This window comes from Geotrypetes seraphini, chromosome 5 (genome assembly GCF_902459505.1).
Source record: "Geotrypetes seraphini chromosome 5, aGeoSer1.1, whole genome shotgun sequence".
NCBI classification, from domain to species: domain Eukaryota; kingdom Metazoa; phylum Chordata; class Amphibia; order Gymnophiona; family Dermophiidae; genus Geotrypetes; species Geotrypetes seraphini.
The window spans coordinates 20,130,970-20,147,927 of NC_047088.1; the positions used below are offsets into that span (position 1 = coordinate 20,130,970).

At 45.0% G+C, this 16,958-nt stretch overlaps 1 protein-coding gene across 5 annotated transcripts in view; it reads right to left on the reverse strand.

Moving 5' to 3' along the window:
* Positions 1 to 16,958, reverse strand: part of COL4A5 (collagen type IV alpha 5 chain) — a 294,489-nt gene that overhangs the window by 69,264 nt on the left and 208,267 nt on the right. For all 5 annotated transcript variants that reach the window (XM_033947291.1, XM_033947290.1, XM_033947293.1 and 2 more), the window contains 3 exons: positions 4,030 to 4,179; positions 884 to 982; positions 521 to 610 (listed from right to left, as the gene is read on the reverse strand). In XM_033947291.1, the coding sequence (XP_033803182.1) occupies positions 521 to 610; positions 884 to 982; positions 4,030 to 4,179 (339 nt within the window). The remainder of the gene's footprint in view (positions 1 to 520; positions 611 to 883; positions 983 to 4,029; positions 4,180 to 16,958) is intronic.

Consider the following 16,958-nt stretch of genomic DNA (forward strand, 5'->3'; position numbering starts at 1 on the left):
TCCCCTACATCAAGAGCACCCTGCCCCACTGGCGCCCCTCTCTGTGAAAGCACTGGGGCCATATGTATTGATTTTTCAGCTTATTTGGTCCTAGAGGAAGTACAGGCCTCAACATCAAAGGGTTAAATAAAAATGGCGGACCAAAGAGATCTGCAGATGAAACCCACAAGGGGCCCCAACTGAGAGCCACGGTATCGTATTAGTTTGTTATTTCCATCACTTCACAAATAGCCCTGAAAGTTCTACCAGTGTGACATGGGAGCCAGAAGTGCTCAAATACAGAGGAAGGCAACACATTTTCCAGACGCAACTTTAAAATATTGTGGTTGGCAAATCAATCCAGTTGGATATGCAGAAATACAAGTCAACAAGTTATGGACAATACTGTTTATTGGATTTGGTTCATATCTTTACGAAAATGAAGCAGCAAGAAGTTGCTCAAATGTACAAGCTACCTCAGTGTCACGAGTATTTACAATAACTGATTAATGCAGAACTGATTTTGAAACGAAAAGCTCACCAGGGAACCCCATCTCTCCCATGCTCCCCTTCTGTCCTGAAGGACCTCGTAGACCTGGCTGTCCAGGGAAGCCCGAATCTCCTTTGGGGCCTAAAAAGTAAACGTGACATCACCAGAGAAAACTGAATCAAAGCCACTCCTGTCAAGTTTATCATCGTGCAACGCCTATGTTGATATACAGTCAGAACAGGTAAGCACAGACACATAGAATGCGAAAAGAAACGCATGAGGGACTGAAACTCAGAAGCAGCAAGGGACAGAAGTATATCGTTCGCTAATAAACCCCCTCAAGAACCTGGGCATCAGTTTTCAATAGTGTGGGGCTTCCACATTCTCATTTACTAGTACTCCCCCCCTTCGTACCTGGAAGTCCTGATGAACCAGGGAGTCCATTTTGACCTTGTGAACCTTGGATTCCGGGAAGACCTGGACTGCCTTTCTGGCCATTCAGTCCAGGGTCACCTTGAAAGAAAATCAACGAGAACTCAAGAAAATGTATTTGCAGAATAATATTTTGTTGGACAAACGATGTTGCTGGAACACACTAAAATGTAGGGAGACTATCATCAGGGCTGAATTAAGCCTGAAGATTCAATGCCAGGGCATATGCAGCTCCTGCCACTGAATATCCAGGTATGTGTGCTGACCCAGAAGTTAACTATAATTCCTTGTTTATGAGTTTGCCTAAAATGAAACTGAAGGTTCTGCACGTGCTTATGGATTTTGTAGCTAGGGCAGGGGTGTCAAAGTCCCTCCTTGAGGGCCGCAATCCAGTCGGGTATTCAGGATTTTCCCAATGAATATGCATGAGATCTATTTGCATGCACTGCTTTCATTGTATGCTAATAGATCTCATGCATATTCACTGGGGAAATCCTGAAAACCCGACTGAACTGCGGCCCTCGAGGAGGGTCTTTGACACCCCTGGGCTACAGGTAAAGAGAATAACTCTATAATTGTGCACCTATATTTACAATGCAATATGGGTGTCTTATTTACCGCAAGTGTTTGTAAGGAATCTATACGGTTTACATCAAGAGTTGGGTCAAGTTTTGGAAGTTTCATTTTTAGAGTGGGAGATAAATGATGGGAGGAAGGGGTAAAGATAAGAGAATGGCTATAGGGCAGGGGTGTCAAAGTCCCTCCTCGAGGACTGCAATCCAGTCGGGTTTTCAGGATTTCCCCAATGAATATGCCTGAGATCTATTTGCATGCACTGCTTTCATTGTATGCTAGTAGATCTCATGCATATTCATTGGGGAAATCCTGACAACCCGACTGGATTGCGGCCCTCGAGGAGGGACTTTGACAACCCTGAGCTAGGGTGATTAGTGGGGTAACGAGGACAGCCCATATAACCCCCACATTGAAAAGCTTACACTGGCTGCCGATGGTTTCAATCTCTAGGGGAGATTTATAAACCTCCAAGGGCGCTACAATCTGAGGGGAAAATTAAATTGGTAGCGTTGACGGTTGATAACGTAAGATATGTGGCCGCTGAACTCCAAATGTTTTCCATTGCCGGAGTATCATCTTGGAACAAGCTTACTGGGCAAATAAAATCATGACAGCTTCAAGAAGATGTTGAAAACCAAGCCGGTTTTTAGACACATGTTTTTGATCCGTCTTTCCTAAAGTTGTTTGGCCATTTCTGTATCATTCTTTTAAATATGATATTGAAGGCTTTGCAAATTTGATTTTCATATGCGTTGATGTTTTGAAGAATATTTTGTATTGTTTTTGCTTTGTGTATGTTTATTTGGAAACCACTATGACTCCAGGCGGTATATTAAGTTTTTAAATAAATAAATAACTGGACACCAACCAATAGTCAGCCCTGTGCCCAGTTAACTTGGCACATAAAATTAGGACAGCCTTTTTTGCTGATTAGCTGATTATCAATACTAAGCAGCTAAGTTTTTTTAATGGGTATAACTTATGGGCAGACTGAATGGACCGTTCAGGTCTTTATCTGCCGTCATTTACTATGTTACTAAGTTGCAACTCTACCCAAACTCCACCTCTGGACCACCCCTATCCTAACTGGTTAAGCAATGGTCGATAGAGGCTGACCAAAACTGGGATTCTCGGTTCCAATCGAAACTAAACAAGCAACTGAAATTTGCAGTTTCCAGTTTTGGCTGAAACCGAATCCCCTCCCGTGATCACTCTTCACGGCCCATGCCCCAGCTCCTACCACAATCGCCCCCATCCGCCAGCAATCACTCTCAGGACCCCCCTCCTTTTCTCCCACCACCTAACGGCTCTCCCTGGGCCTAACTTTAAACCTGGCGTGGTCTAGTTGATCTTCAGGACAAGAGCAATCCCCAGTCATTCTTGCCGCACCAGCTCCTCAACCATAATGGCTGCCTGGACTTTCCATGGCAGCCTCACAAGACTTCTGCAGGAGGTCCTTGCAGCCATCTTGGGAATGGAAGCAGCATAAGCAAGACCAGTCTCTAGTTGCTCCTGCTTATGCCTTTCCAATCTCATAATGGCTACTGGGACCACCCGCAGTAGTCTCGAGGCTTCCACAGGACATCTCAGCATCCATTTTGGCTACCCATGGGGGCAAGAATAACTAGGGATCGCTCTTCCCCTGAAGACCCACTAGACCAAAATGAGATTTGAAGGTAGGCCCAGGGAGGGCCTTTGGCTGGTAGTGGGAGATGCGCCTGTCTAGCTTCAAAATCCTACACGGTATCCTCCCTCCCTTTATCCCTCTTTCTTGGAATTCCTCAAACCCTAATACCACCAGACCCTCCCACAAATTAAAAATATCCTTCCCCTCGCTAAAAGGCATTTCCCATATAGGAAAACAAGGGACCTCCCTCCCCTTCAAAATCACTGAGCTCTGGAACAACCTTACCTCCCCTCTTCGGAACTTGAACTCTCTCCAAGTTTTCCGCAAACATCTGAAAACCTGACTTTTCTCAAAAATGTAAGCCTCTCTCCAACTTTGGTATCCCAAGTCCTCAAAAAAACTCTTCATATCTGGCATCCCAAGTCCTCTAAATATTCTTCATACTTCGACCTCTAACCCTTTATTGTAGTTCCTTCCTATCTCATCTCCTGTAAACTGTGCCGAGCTCTACGAACGTGGAGAAGATGCGGTATACAAACCTAAGGATTAGATTAGATGCTGGGTGGAGAGTGATAGTGAGGTGGAGGGACAGTGCAGGGCAGAGAATGATCATGGGGCAGGGGGATGGGGTTAGATCTCATCCAAAAATGCGCTTGCATTTTCAGCTGAAACCTGAACCCATATTTTGGATTGGTTTCACTGCTGAAACCGCAACTAAAATTCAGTGGTCAACTAGTGGTGATATTCAATGCACTATCCAGTTAAGTGCTAATGACTATTTGCAGCCATCCAGCCTCTCCTGCCTGATTGAGTATCTATCCTGCAGTTTATAAACCTCTAGAGTCAAAAGCCCCAATTATGTGTCTGTCAGTTAATCCTTTGCGAGAAAAGAAAAGTTATTGCAAAGCCAAACAGGTCAGCTCACCTGGTTCACCGGGTTCTCCTTTTTCTCCTTTCGATCCCAGCATCCCTGGATCAAAAGATCCCGGAATACCCTGTATGCCAAGTTCACCTTTAGCGCCTTTCAGACCACTAGCACCAGGCAGGCCAGGTTGACCTGGAAAGCCATCGGTACCTACAATATTCACATAGCAAATAAAATACGGCGCTTTCAGTTTCTTCAGTAAACAAATAGACAAAAAATCAGAACAATCAGAAAATAACAGCAGTCAAAGGAGCAGATATATTAAAGCCATCCCTATACCACTACATGGTCTGGCCTGCATGCTCTGAGAATCCATTCTGATATACCAGCAAAAATAAGCCAAATTGAATGACACAGTACATCACAGGTGTCAAAAGTCCCTCCTGGAGGTCCACAATCCAGTCGGGTTTCAGGATTTCCCAATGAATATGCATGAGATCTATTTGCATGCACTGCCTTTCATTGTATGCTAATAGATCTCATGCATATTCATTGGGAAATCCTGAAAAGCCGACTGGTTTGCGGCCCTCGAGGAGGGACTTTGACACCCCACGGACAATCAGAAACCTTAGTTTAGGAGATTTATTGATTCTAGAGTCCCCCCCACAAACAGCCAGAAGAAAATAAAAATTAAAAAAACACCTGAATACTGTTGCTATCTTTACGAGATGGAAAGGAAGTGAATCTCCTCATACCCAACTCTGGCTTTCTCATACCCTGGAAGATAACAAGGACAGACGGTGGCACTGCAGATTAAGGTGTCCTTATCTTTGCTCCTATTCAGCTCTGTCAGAATGAGAATAATGCCTGGATCAGACCAGCTTTCCATGGCTTGATACCTTTTGATTGCCTGCCTGTCCTGATCTTACAAGTAGTTGGATGCTGCTTTGGAATCCCAATCAGGCTGATTCTGCAGCAGAACGCAGAGAAACAGTACTTGTGTACCTCCTATCTACAAGGGTAAATCAAAAAGTAAAGGCAAAATACATTTAACAGAAGTAACTGTGAGCAATTGAACATATCACTTTTCCACATAGTCCCCATGCAAGACAACGCATTTGTTGTATCGTTCAATTAGCTTCTGTATTCCTGCAGAGAAGAAAGAGGTTTTCAGCTGCCGCTTCCTTTACTTCATTCATGCTTTATCTTTTGCTCTCCGGGTCGCAGTGATGCAACCATGTCTCTCATCACCAGTGATAGTTCTCTCCAAAATACTCGGATCTTCTTTATGCCACCCCAGGAACTGGTCACAACCTCCACACGCCGTTGCTCGTGCAGATCAGTAAGCTGTTGGGAACTCATCTTGTGCAGACTTTCCTGCATCCCAAATCATCAAGCATTATGGCACATGCAGATCCATAGCCGATATGCAAATTTGCAGCCAGTTGAGACACCGTTATCCGTCGATCTTCTCTAATCAAGGCATCCGCCCCTATCAATGTGCTCTTGTGTGCATGACGTTGACGGGTGACCACAACCACCTTTGTCGTTCCCTCTTCCTGCTTTAAACCTTTTTGCCCACTCATAAACCTTTTGTTGAGTCATGGTGCTATGTCCGTCCCGAGTCAATATTCATTGAATTTCCACAGGTTTCGCTCCCTCTGCTCAAAGAAAGCGCACTACTGCACGTTGTTCGATCTTGCAATGGAGCGTCCATGTCTCTGACCTTGTGGCTGTCAAGGCCGAGAGTTGCACTGTGCATAGACAAACTACCCAACAGGCAATGTACGAGTACGTATGCTGCATTTCGCTAGCACTGTTCCATTTATCGCGTAATTTAACCATCGTCTTCAATTTTTGATTCACGCTCATTTTTTGTTTCCCATGAACGTACTGTTTATTTTAACACTAACCTGGAATAGAAAGGTAATTGAAAATGCTTCTGGTAATCAGACATTAACTGTTTGGAAAGATGTTAATGAAGAGAAAGTGCATGGAGATAGATTGTGGAATGAGTTCTCAAAAGTTTTTGAAAGTACGGGTTATCTGTTTTCTAAAAATATTATCTAAAAAGTCAGGTTCATTAGATATCTGTACATTGTGGTCACCTAAACCTCCATTGGATAGATATAAAAGCAGATTATTTGCCGTTTTGTATCTGTCCCCTTTCAACTTTTCTGAATGCCCTCTTGTTCTTTAATTATTCGTGGGACAGATTCTTCAAACTTTCGAATAATAAAAGAACAAGAGGGCATTCGGAAAAGTTGAAAGGGGACAGATTCAGAACGAATGCTAGGAAGTTCTTTACCCAGCGTGTGGTGGACACCTGGAATGCGCTTCTAGAGGGCATAATAGGGCAGAGTACGGTACTGGGGTTCAAGAAAGGATTGGACAATTTCCTGCTGGAAAAGGGGGTAGAGGGGTATAGATAGAGGATTACTGCACAGGTCCTGGACCTGTTGGGCCGCCGCGTGAGCGGACTGCTGGGCACGATGGACCTCAGGTCTGACCCAGCGGAGGCATTGCTTATGTTCTTATGGGAGAGGAGGAGATAGTGGATGCTGTGGATGGACCATTTGGCCTTTATCTGCCATCATGTTTCTAGGTTTCTATAACCATAAAGCTCTATGACATCACAATGCAAGTGCAAAGAGCCTTAGCCTATAGGAAGAGGAGATGCAAATATTAAGAGCCTTAGCCAATGCGCTTCCAGAGAGCGTAATAGGGCAGAGTACGGTACTGGGGTTCAAGAAAGGATTGGACAATTTCCTGCTGGAAAAGGGGGTAGAGGGGTATAGATAGAGGATTACTGCACAGGTCCTGGACCTGTTGGGCCGCCGCGTGAGCGGACTGCTGGGCACGATGGACCTCAGGTCTGACCCAGCGGAGGCATTGCTTATGTTCTTATGGGAGAGGAGGAGATAGTGGATGCTGTGGATGGACCATTTGGCCTTTTTCTGCCATCATGTTTCTAGGTTTCTATAACCATAAAGCTCTATGACATCACAATGCAGGTGCAAAGAGCCTTAGCCTATAGGAAGAGGAGATGCAAATGTTAAGAGCCTTAGCCAATGCGCTTCCAGAGAGCGTAATAGGGCAGAGTACGGTACTGGGGTTCAAGAAAGGATTGGACAATTTCCTGCTGGAAAAGGGGGTAGAGGGGTATAGATAGAGGATTACTGCACAGGTCCTGGACATGTTGGGCCGCCGCGTGAGCGGACTGCTGGGCACGATGGACCTCAGCTCTGACCCAGCGGAGGCATTGCTTATGTTCTTATGACTGGGACACCGACTAGCCCGCCTACTTCACAGGGCTTTAAACTAGGTAAGTTGGGGGAGGGTACAGGCTCAATCAACCCCACCTGGCGAGCTAGGCTGCCAACACTTTTTGGAGACTGGGGTAAGTGGATACCGAAATTCTAGGTCCGGGACTGGGGCGAGTACAACACATTTCCGAGTCTGGGGTGGGTACATGTTGTTATTCGGGGTCTAGGGAGGGTGCACACCTTGCAATTGTACCAAAAAAGTTCAAATAGCTCAAGTGGGAATTCCCCCACAGGGTACACACATTTCTGTGTCTGGGTAGATGCTCACATTAAAACTAGCACTAAAAGCGAACATGCGACATGGAAAGCCATGTACGTCAAACGCCCACAGTTTGGGCAACAAGATCCTAGAATTAGAGACTGAAATGAGGAACGCTGACCTGGATGTGGGTGGTGATATCTGAGACCTGGCTCACGGACTCCCACGGATGGGACATGGTCATACCAGGCTACAATTTACTTCGCCGTGACAGGGAGGGCAAGATGGGAGGAGGTGTAGCACTATATACTAAAGATGACATTAAAGTAACCAGAATTGCAGATGTCAGGTACACAGGGGAATCCCTTGGGTAAATTTGGCCAGGGGAAAGACAAATGCCTGTATCTAGGCGTATATACAGACCCCCAAGACAACAGGAGGACCTGGATATGGAATTGATCGGAGACATAGAGAATATCACCTTGCGAGGGGATACAGTACTGTTAGGTGACTTCAATATGCTGATGTGGATTGGAACACACTTTCCTCTGCATCCAGCAGCAGCAGGAGGCTATTGAACTCTATGAAGGGAGCAAGACTGAAACAACTGGTACTGGAGCCAACAAGGGAGCAGGCAATACTGGATCTGTTACTTACCAATGGCGAAAGTGTCACAGAGGTCTCAGTGGGCGAAGCGTTGGCCTCCAGTGACCATAATATGGTATGGTTCAATCCCAAAAAGGGGTTCGCCAAATCTAACACATTGACCAAGGTCCTAAGCTTCAAGGACGCCAACTTCGAGGGCATGGGGGAATTCATCCATCAAGCGCTACAAAACCAAGCGGTAACAGATAACGTAGAAGAAATGTGGTCAGCTCTGAAAGATACCATACAGGAGGCAACCAACCGATATATAAAATCAGTAAGTAAACGGCGAAGGAACAATAGGCCACAGTGGTTCTCTGCGGAGATCTCGGGCCTCATAAAAGAGAAGAAAAGGGCGTTCATTTATTACAAACAATCAGGGAATCAGGACTCGAGAGAAGACTACCTGGCCAAGGCAAGAGCCGTCAAAACAGCAGTTAGAGAGGCCAAATTCCGAAACGAGGAGACGTTAGCGAAGAACATCAAGAAGGGCGATAAATCCTTTTACAATTATATTAGCGACAGAAACAGAAACACAGGCGGGATAGTACGCCTCAGGAAACCAGACGGGAAACTATATATAGAAGCGGACTCGGAAAAGGCTGTACTTTAAACGAATACATCTGTTCGGTCTTCACCCGCAAGGAGCCGGGATCTGGCCCTCTGCTACAGACAAGGGATAGTCCCAGTAGACCCATTATAGTAGCTTCGAGTTTACGCCAGGCAGTGTCTACTGTGAGCTGTCTAAACTCAAGGTTAACAAAGCGATGGGGCCAGACAACTTACACCCCAGGGTGCTCAGGGAGTTAAGTGATGTCTTGGCGAACCACTGTCCGCGCTTTTCAATCTCTCCCTTAGTACGGGTATAGTCCCGTTGGACTGGAAAACGCTAACGTCATCCCACTCCACAAAAAAGGTTGCAGAATGGAGGCTGCAAACTATAGACCGGTGAGTCTCACATCAATAGTGAGCAAGCTGATGAAACTCTAATCAAACGTCAATTGGATATGATCCTGGACGAGGAAAATCTACGGGATCCCCATCAACATGGATTTACTATGGGAGATCCTGCCAATCCAACCTGATTCAGCTTCTTTGACTGGTGACGAGGAAGCTGGATGTTGGGGAGCCCCTGGACATTGTGTACTTAGACTTCAGCAAAGCTTTCGATAGCGTACCACATCGCAGGCTTAGTTGTAGCAAAAATGAGTTCTATAGGATTGGGTGACACTTTGACAAAATGGGTTGAGAACTGGCTTGGGAGGCAGGCCGTCAGCGGGTGGTGGGTAAATGGCACCCCCTCTGAAATGACGGAGGTGATCAGTGGAGTGCCGCAGGGCTCGGTCTTGGGCCGATCCTGTTCAATATCTTTATAAGAGACTTGGCAGAAGGGCTTCGAGGTAAAATAACGTTATTCGCAGATGACGCCAAACTATGCAATGTAGTAGAAAGGAGTGCAACGGTCAAAAACTCAATGTCCGACAATATGAAGCACGACCTACTCCTATTGGAGCGCTGGTCTAGGATCTGGCAACTAGGTTTCAATGCCAAAAAATGTAAAGTCATGCACCTTGGCAGCCAAAACCCATGCAAAACTTACACCCTTAATGGCGAGATCCTAGCAAGGACTGTAGCAGAACGGGACTTAGGGGTGATCATCAGTGAAGATATGAAGACTGACAATCAAGTGGAACAGGCTTCATCTAAGGCTAGACAAATCATAGGGTGTATACGTAGGGGTTTCGTCAATCATAAGCCTGAAGTCATTATGCCATTGTATAGATCCATGGTGAGACCCCATCTGGAATACTGTGTGCAATTCTGGAGGCCTCATTACCGCAAAGATGTGCTGAGACTGGAGTCGGTCCAGCGAATGGCCACCCGGATGGTCTCAGGACTCAAGGACCTCCCGTACGAGGAACGGCTGGATAGGTTGCGGCTATACTCTCTCGAGGAACGCAGAGAGAGGGAGACATGATCGAGACGTTCAAATATCTCACGGGCCGTATCGAGGTGGAAGAAGATATCTTCTTTTTCAAAGGTCCCACGGCTACAAGAGGGCATCCATGGAAACTCAGGGGAGGTAAGCTGCATGGTGACACCAGAAAGTACTTTTTCACCGAGAGAGTGGTGGATCGCTGGAATGGCCTTCCACTTCAGGTAGATTGAGGCCAGCAGCGTGCCCGAATTTTAAGACAAAATGGGATCGACATGTGGGTTCTCTTCACAGAGAAAGGTAGGGGAGGGTCATTGAGGTGGGCAGACTGGATGGGCCGTGGCCCTTATCTGCCGTCTATTTCTATGTTTCTATGTTTCTATGGATAGCCATGCAAATGGTTACCAAGAACTGGAAAAATTGGGATAGACTTAATTTCTCCTTTTGGTGGGGTTCTTCATGTTTATGTTACAAATATGAGAAAATGAATTCAGAAATCACGTGTAATAATAAGGTATTTAAACTAACGTGGGGTCCATTGCCAAATTTTGTTAACACTGATTAGCTGGATTATCCCCTTATTTCCTATTTGATTTACTCATCCAGGGAGGGTGGGAGGGGGGGGGGTATTATATTTTGTTGTATTCATTGACCAAATGAAAGTGCTATTTCTGATTTTAATTGTATGTATGAAGTAATGCACTTTGTTTTTGTTCTTGAATTAGGGGGGGGAAATGTTTTGTAGTATTTCTTTGATCAATTGTAAGTGCTGTCTTGAAGTCAATTGTATGTATATTTTAATGTACTGTTTTTGAATGGCAAATTAATAAAGAGTTAAAAAAAAAATCTGTCCTTTTTTGTTAAAAGCTATTCCTAAATATAAAATTTGAGAATGCCACTTTATATAATAATAATAATAATAATTATAATAATAATAACTTTATTCTTGTATACCGCATTACCATGGAAGTTCTATGCGGTTAACAGAAGAAGAGACTGTACAATTACAGCAAAGTTACAATTTCGTTAATGTTACATTAATATTATAGACAATGCATTTTTTTTTTTTTCCAATCAAGTTACATTTACATTTTATACGATACATTGACAGAGAAGTTAATTTTTGCAGGTAGGTAATATATTCGGAGTAGTTGTGTTTGCTATGGGTTACATACAGCAGTGTTACAAATAGAAGTGTAACCTACGGCAGTAAAGAGTCTGGGGGAGAGTCGAGGTCAGAGGTGGAGGAGGGAGGGGATCGGAACATTCAGAGGAATTTGTCAAAAAGGTAGGTTTTGGTTAACTTCCTGAAAGTTTGATGGGGGGGGGGGGGGAATTGGAGATGAGAGTGGAGAGGCATTTGTTCCATTTGCCCGCTTGGAATGCTAGGGATCGGTTGAGGAATTTTTTGTAAAGGCAGCCATTCGGGGAGGGAAAAGAAAACAGGTAGGTATTTCAAGTGCGGGAGGGGCCTGCAATTTCAAGGTACTCAGATAGGTAAATTGGTGAGGAGCCTGCTAAGGTTTTGAAGCAGAGGCAGGCGAATTTAAAGATGATTCTTGCTTCCACCGGCAGCCAGTGGAGTTTGGTGTAATAGGGGCTGACGTGGTCATATTTTTTGAGGCCGAAGATGAGGCGGGCTGCGGCATTTTGTACTATTCTAAGACGTTTGATGGTGTTTTTATAGGCTCCCAGGTATATGATATTACAGTAGTCCAATATGCTTAGGATTAGTGATTGGACCAGTAAGCGGAAGGAGAGGTGGTCGAAGTGGTGTTTGATGGTGCGAAGTTTCCAGAGGGAACAGAAGCATTTTTTGACCTGGGCACTGGTGTGGGCTTTGAAGGTCAAGCTTCTATCTAGGATGACTCCGAGTATTTTTATGGTGGGTTTGATGGGGTAATCTAGGCCGTTCAGTTTCAGGGAAGTGTTTGTTATTTTGTGGGTAGGGTTTGCCAGGAAGATTTTGGTTTTTTCTGTGTTTAATTTTAATTTGAATTGTGAGGTCCATTGTTCTAGCTTGGTGAGGATAGAGGAGGTGAGTTGTTCCGTCTGTTGAGTGAATGAAGTTAGGGGAATGATAATGGTGATGTCATCGGCATATATGAATGATTTAAGGTTTAGGTCGGCTAGTATCCGTGCTAGAGGGGCCAAGTAAATGTTGAAAAGGGAGGGGGATAATGGGGAGCCTTGTGGGACTCCGCAGGAGTTACGCCATTGATGGGAGAAGGTTCCGTTACTGTGGACCTGATATGTGCGGTTGGTTAGGAAGTTTGAGAACCAGTTAAGTACTTGGCCGGAGATGCCGATGGAGTCGAGGCAGCGGAGCATGATGTCGTGGTCGACCAGATTGAAAGCGCTGCTTAGGTCGAATTGGAGTACTAGGGCGCTTTTGCCCAATGAGAATAGGTGGAGGAGGTAATTGGTTAGAGCGGCTATGACCGTTTCTGTGCTGTGGTTTGAGCGGAAGCCGGATTGAGAATTATGAAGGATGTTGAACTTTTCTAGGTAGTTCGTGAGGTCATGGTTAATGAGGTCTTCCATGAGTTTCTGGAAGAGTGGTATATTGGCTATGGGTCTATAGTTAGCGGCGGATGAGATGTGTTCTTTGTTGTTTTTGAGGCGGGGGGATACGAGAATGTGTCCGAGTTCAGTCGGGAAGAGACCTGTGGACAGGCATAGCGTATCCAATTGAAGAGATCGGCTTTGAATTGGGGTGGGGCGGATTTAATGATGGTGGGTGGGCAGTTGTCTAGTAGGCAGTTGGAGTTGGCGTATTTTGAGAAGAGTTTGAGGAATAGGCTCCAGTCTGGGCTTTCGAAGGAGCTCCAGGTCATGTCAGCCCTTGAACCTGTTGTGTCTATTGCTGGAAGGTCGAATATTGTCTCAGCGTTAGGAGTTGTAAGAGATGATTTTAAGGTTTGGATTTTGTTGGCAAAGTGGTTAGCTAGGATTGTTGCGGGGGGCGGGAGTTCTGAGCTGGACCGTTTGTATGAATCGGTGTCTAGAAGGGAGTTAACTAATCTGAAAAGTGCTTTACTGTTTAGTGAAGGGGTGTTGATGAGTTGAGTAGTATTTGCTGCATTTTTCGGCAATTAATTTTTTGTATTCGTTAACTTTTCGTCGCCAGATAAGTCTATCATTGTCGGTTCCTGATTTACGCCATATTCTTTCTAGTTTCCTTACTTCGCGTTTTAAGGTTGAGAGATCCGAATCAAACCATTTATTTGGGGGCCGAGGGGTTTTCTTGCGAAGTTTTAGGGGGGCGATGGTATTGAGGACTTGGTTGCTGAAGTTTTTCCAGTCAAGGTGGAAGTTGGGGTTGGGGTCGGAGTCAGGAGAGAGGGTGTAATGAGACCAGAAATCAACTGGATTGATTTTTTCTCTTGTCCAGGTCATTGTCTTTGTTAGGTTATTTGTTTGTTTCCTGTCTGGTTGTTTTTTTGAACCAGAATAGTTCAAAATGACATAGGAGGTGGTCGGACCAGGGAGTATTAGACCAATTTTGTTTTGTGAGATTTATGTTGGGGGTAGTGGAGGAGTTAGAAAGGAAGGTGACCATGTCAAGCTGGTGTCCTTTGTTGTGTGTTGTGGTAAGGGGGGGCTTGGTGAAGCCTATTGATCTGAGGAAGGAGTATAGGTCTGCAACATTGGGGTTTTCTTTTTGCTCAAGGTGAAGGTTGATGTCTCCCGCTAGGAGGTTGTGGGTGCCAGCTGCCGAATTTGAGAGAAGGAATTCGTAGTAGTCTTCTTTAGCTAGGTTCCATTTATTAGGGGGAATATAGAATAGTGTGACGATGAGATTATCAGTGAGATCGGTTTTGGAGATTTTGCAGGTGAGGATTTCTAGGTCATTGGTTAATTTGGAATCTAGGATTTGGAAGTGATAGTGGTCGCGTAGTATGATGGCCAGGCCACCTCCCCTTTTAGAGTTTCTTGAGAGGGGAATAATTTTGTAGTGTGGTGGGAGAATGTCCGCTATGATGGCATCCTGGTCGGAAATGAGCCAAGTTTCAGTTAGGAATACAATGTCTAGAGGGGTTTCTTCAAGCCAATCTTTGAAGAGTTGGGCTTTATTTCTGACCGAGTGGATGTTCAGGTAGGCGCCAGAGAGAATGGATTGTTCTAAGGGTGGCGAGGGTTCCGTGAGTTGTAAATTTTTTAGATATCGTTTTTGTTTTTTGTTGGTCTGGATGGGTGGCGGGTGATGTGGATTACAGGGATGGGAAAAGGACCTGTTTCTGTGACATCCTGAACAAGTCGGTGGGATCGGGGGAGTTTGTCAGGTCCCGGGATTCTAGTCCATGCGATGTAGGTAGGTATGGGTTCGAAGGCTGAGGCTTTAGAAATCCAGCCTCTTGTGGTGAGCAGGTAAAGAAGGAGAAAGGCAGTGAGTTTGTGAGTAGGGCTAGACATGTTTGGTGATCGGTGGCGAAGGAGGCTGGGCAGGGAGAGGGGTGGGGGGCAGACAGGAGGTGCAGGGTAGGAGGAGAGACAGATGATTATGTTGGGGTGAGTAGATATGAAATATTCCTGGGCAGGTGACTGTTGATTAGGAGCAGTAGTGGAAGAGGTCGTTGGACAGGTGAACAATTTAGGATTATGAGCTGGAAAGGGGTACAAGAGGAGTGTTATAAAAGACAATGAAAGATCTATAAGATGGTATATTGGTTTAGGCAACTAAGATTAAAGGCATGAGCAGTTGTACAATATAAATCAAAGCAGAAATAGTATAAAGGCAAGCACAAGTAAGAGTCCTGGGCATTTAACAATTATAGATCTATAAGATTTTAAGGAAGGTGCTTTGGTCTGAGTGGCCGCATGTAAGAGGCAAGGAGTAGGGTGCTCGGTCCTAAGGATTTTTTTTTTTTTTTGTTTTAAATGAGAGGAGATAGGTCTGAGGGACCGGCTTAGAAGGGCAGGGACTAACCGCCGACCGCGTGGGCTCCTCCAGTGCAGTGAAGGGGGACGACTCGATCTCCCTTCCCCTTCACTGTGCTGCGAGTGAAATTTTTTTTCAAAAGGTCTGGTCTGCTGTGCCCCAAAAGGGCTGAAAGGCAGGCTAGTGGAATATATCCCACTGAATAAACACAAATTGTATTAACACCTATCCCAAAGTCAATGGGGCAGGTCTACCCAAGGTTGAGCATTATAGACCCCTGGTGAGTATTCCATGGCTTGCCAAGCTCTTGGAATTCATAATAGGCTTACAGTTGACAGAATATATGTCAAAATTTGATATTTTACATTACTTGCAACATGGTTATAGAACAGCTCATAGTATAGAAATTCTGCTTTTAGAGATGTTATGGATAATATGATATCATTAGGTAAATATAAACAGATGATCCTCCTTCAATTGGACATAATCCTCTGTTTTTGATGCGGTGAATCGTGGGCGGCTACTTTGTCGACTAAACAAGTTGGGGATTGGCCACAAACTATTATGTAGGAACTGCGGCTGCGGCTTTGTGAAGAGAAGTGTGGCTGGGAGGAAGGAGCCAGCCAGAGGAGGTAAACACCCGCGGGAGGGAGAGAGGCCCGAATTTGGGACACAGCACAGAGGGAGGAAAGGACAATGAGGGGGCGCGTTGGGACCCGGAAGGGTGAAGCAGACCCCGGTTCGTAAGTCCGAGTCTGACGTAAGTTGGACGTTCTTAACCCGAGGACTGCCTGTATTTGAAAAAATTACATTACATTACAATGAAATACATTTCCAGACCGCAATACCTTCCAGATCGATGCGGTTTACCTCATCAAGAGACTGTACATAACAATACAAGAGAAATATACCGTATTTTCATGCATATAACGCACGCGTTATACAAGATTTTACAGACCGATCATAACCATGCGCGTTATACAATTACATAGTAACATAGTAGATGACGGCAGATAAAGACCCGAATGGTCCATCCAGTCTGCCCAACCTGATTCAATTTAAATTTTTTTTTTTTTTTTTTTTCTTCTTAGCTATTTCTGGGCAAGAATCCAAAGCTTTACCCGGTACTATGCTTGGGTTCCAACTGCCAAAATCTCTATTAAGACTTACTCCAGCCCATCTACACCCTCCCAGCCATTGAAGCCCTCCCCTGCCCATCCTCCACCAAACGGCCATACACAGACACAGACCGTGCAAGTCTGCCCAGTAACTGGCCTTAGTTCAATATTTAATTTGCAGATGACACTAAACTATTTAGTAGAGCTCGGACTAAAGAAGACTGTGAAAAACTGCAAAGGGACTTGAACAAACTAGGGGAATGGGCAATGAGATGGCAGATGAAGTTCAATGTTGAGAAATGTAAAGTATTACATGTGGGAAACAGAAACCCGAGGTACAACTATACGATGGGAGGGATGTTTTTAAATGAGAGTACCCAAGAAAGAGACCTGGGGGTGATGGTGGACTTGACAATGAAGCCGTCGGCACAGTGTGCAGCGGCTGCTAAGAAGGCAAATAGAATGCTAGGCATCATCAAAAAGGGTATTACAACCAGAACGAAAGAAGTTATCTTGCCATTGTATCGAGCAATGGTGCGTCCGCATCTGGAGTACTGCATCCAATATTGGTCGCCGTACCTTAAGAAGGATATGGCGATACTCGAGAGGGTTCAGAGGAGAGCGACGCGTCTGATAAAAGGGATGGAAAACCTGTCATATGCTGAGAGATTGGAAAAGCTGGGACTTTTTTCCCTGGAGAAGAGAAGACTTAGAGGAGATATGATAGAGACTTACAAGATCATGAAGGGCATAGAGAGAGTAGAGAAGGACAGATTCTTCACACTTTCAAAAAATAAAAGAACAAGAGGGCATTCGGAAAAGTTGAAAGGGGACAGATTCAGAACGAATGCTAGGAAGTTCTTCTTTACCCAGCGTGTGGTGG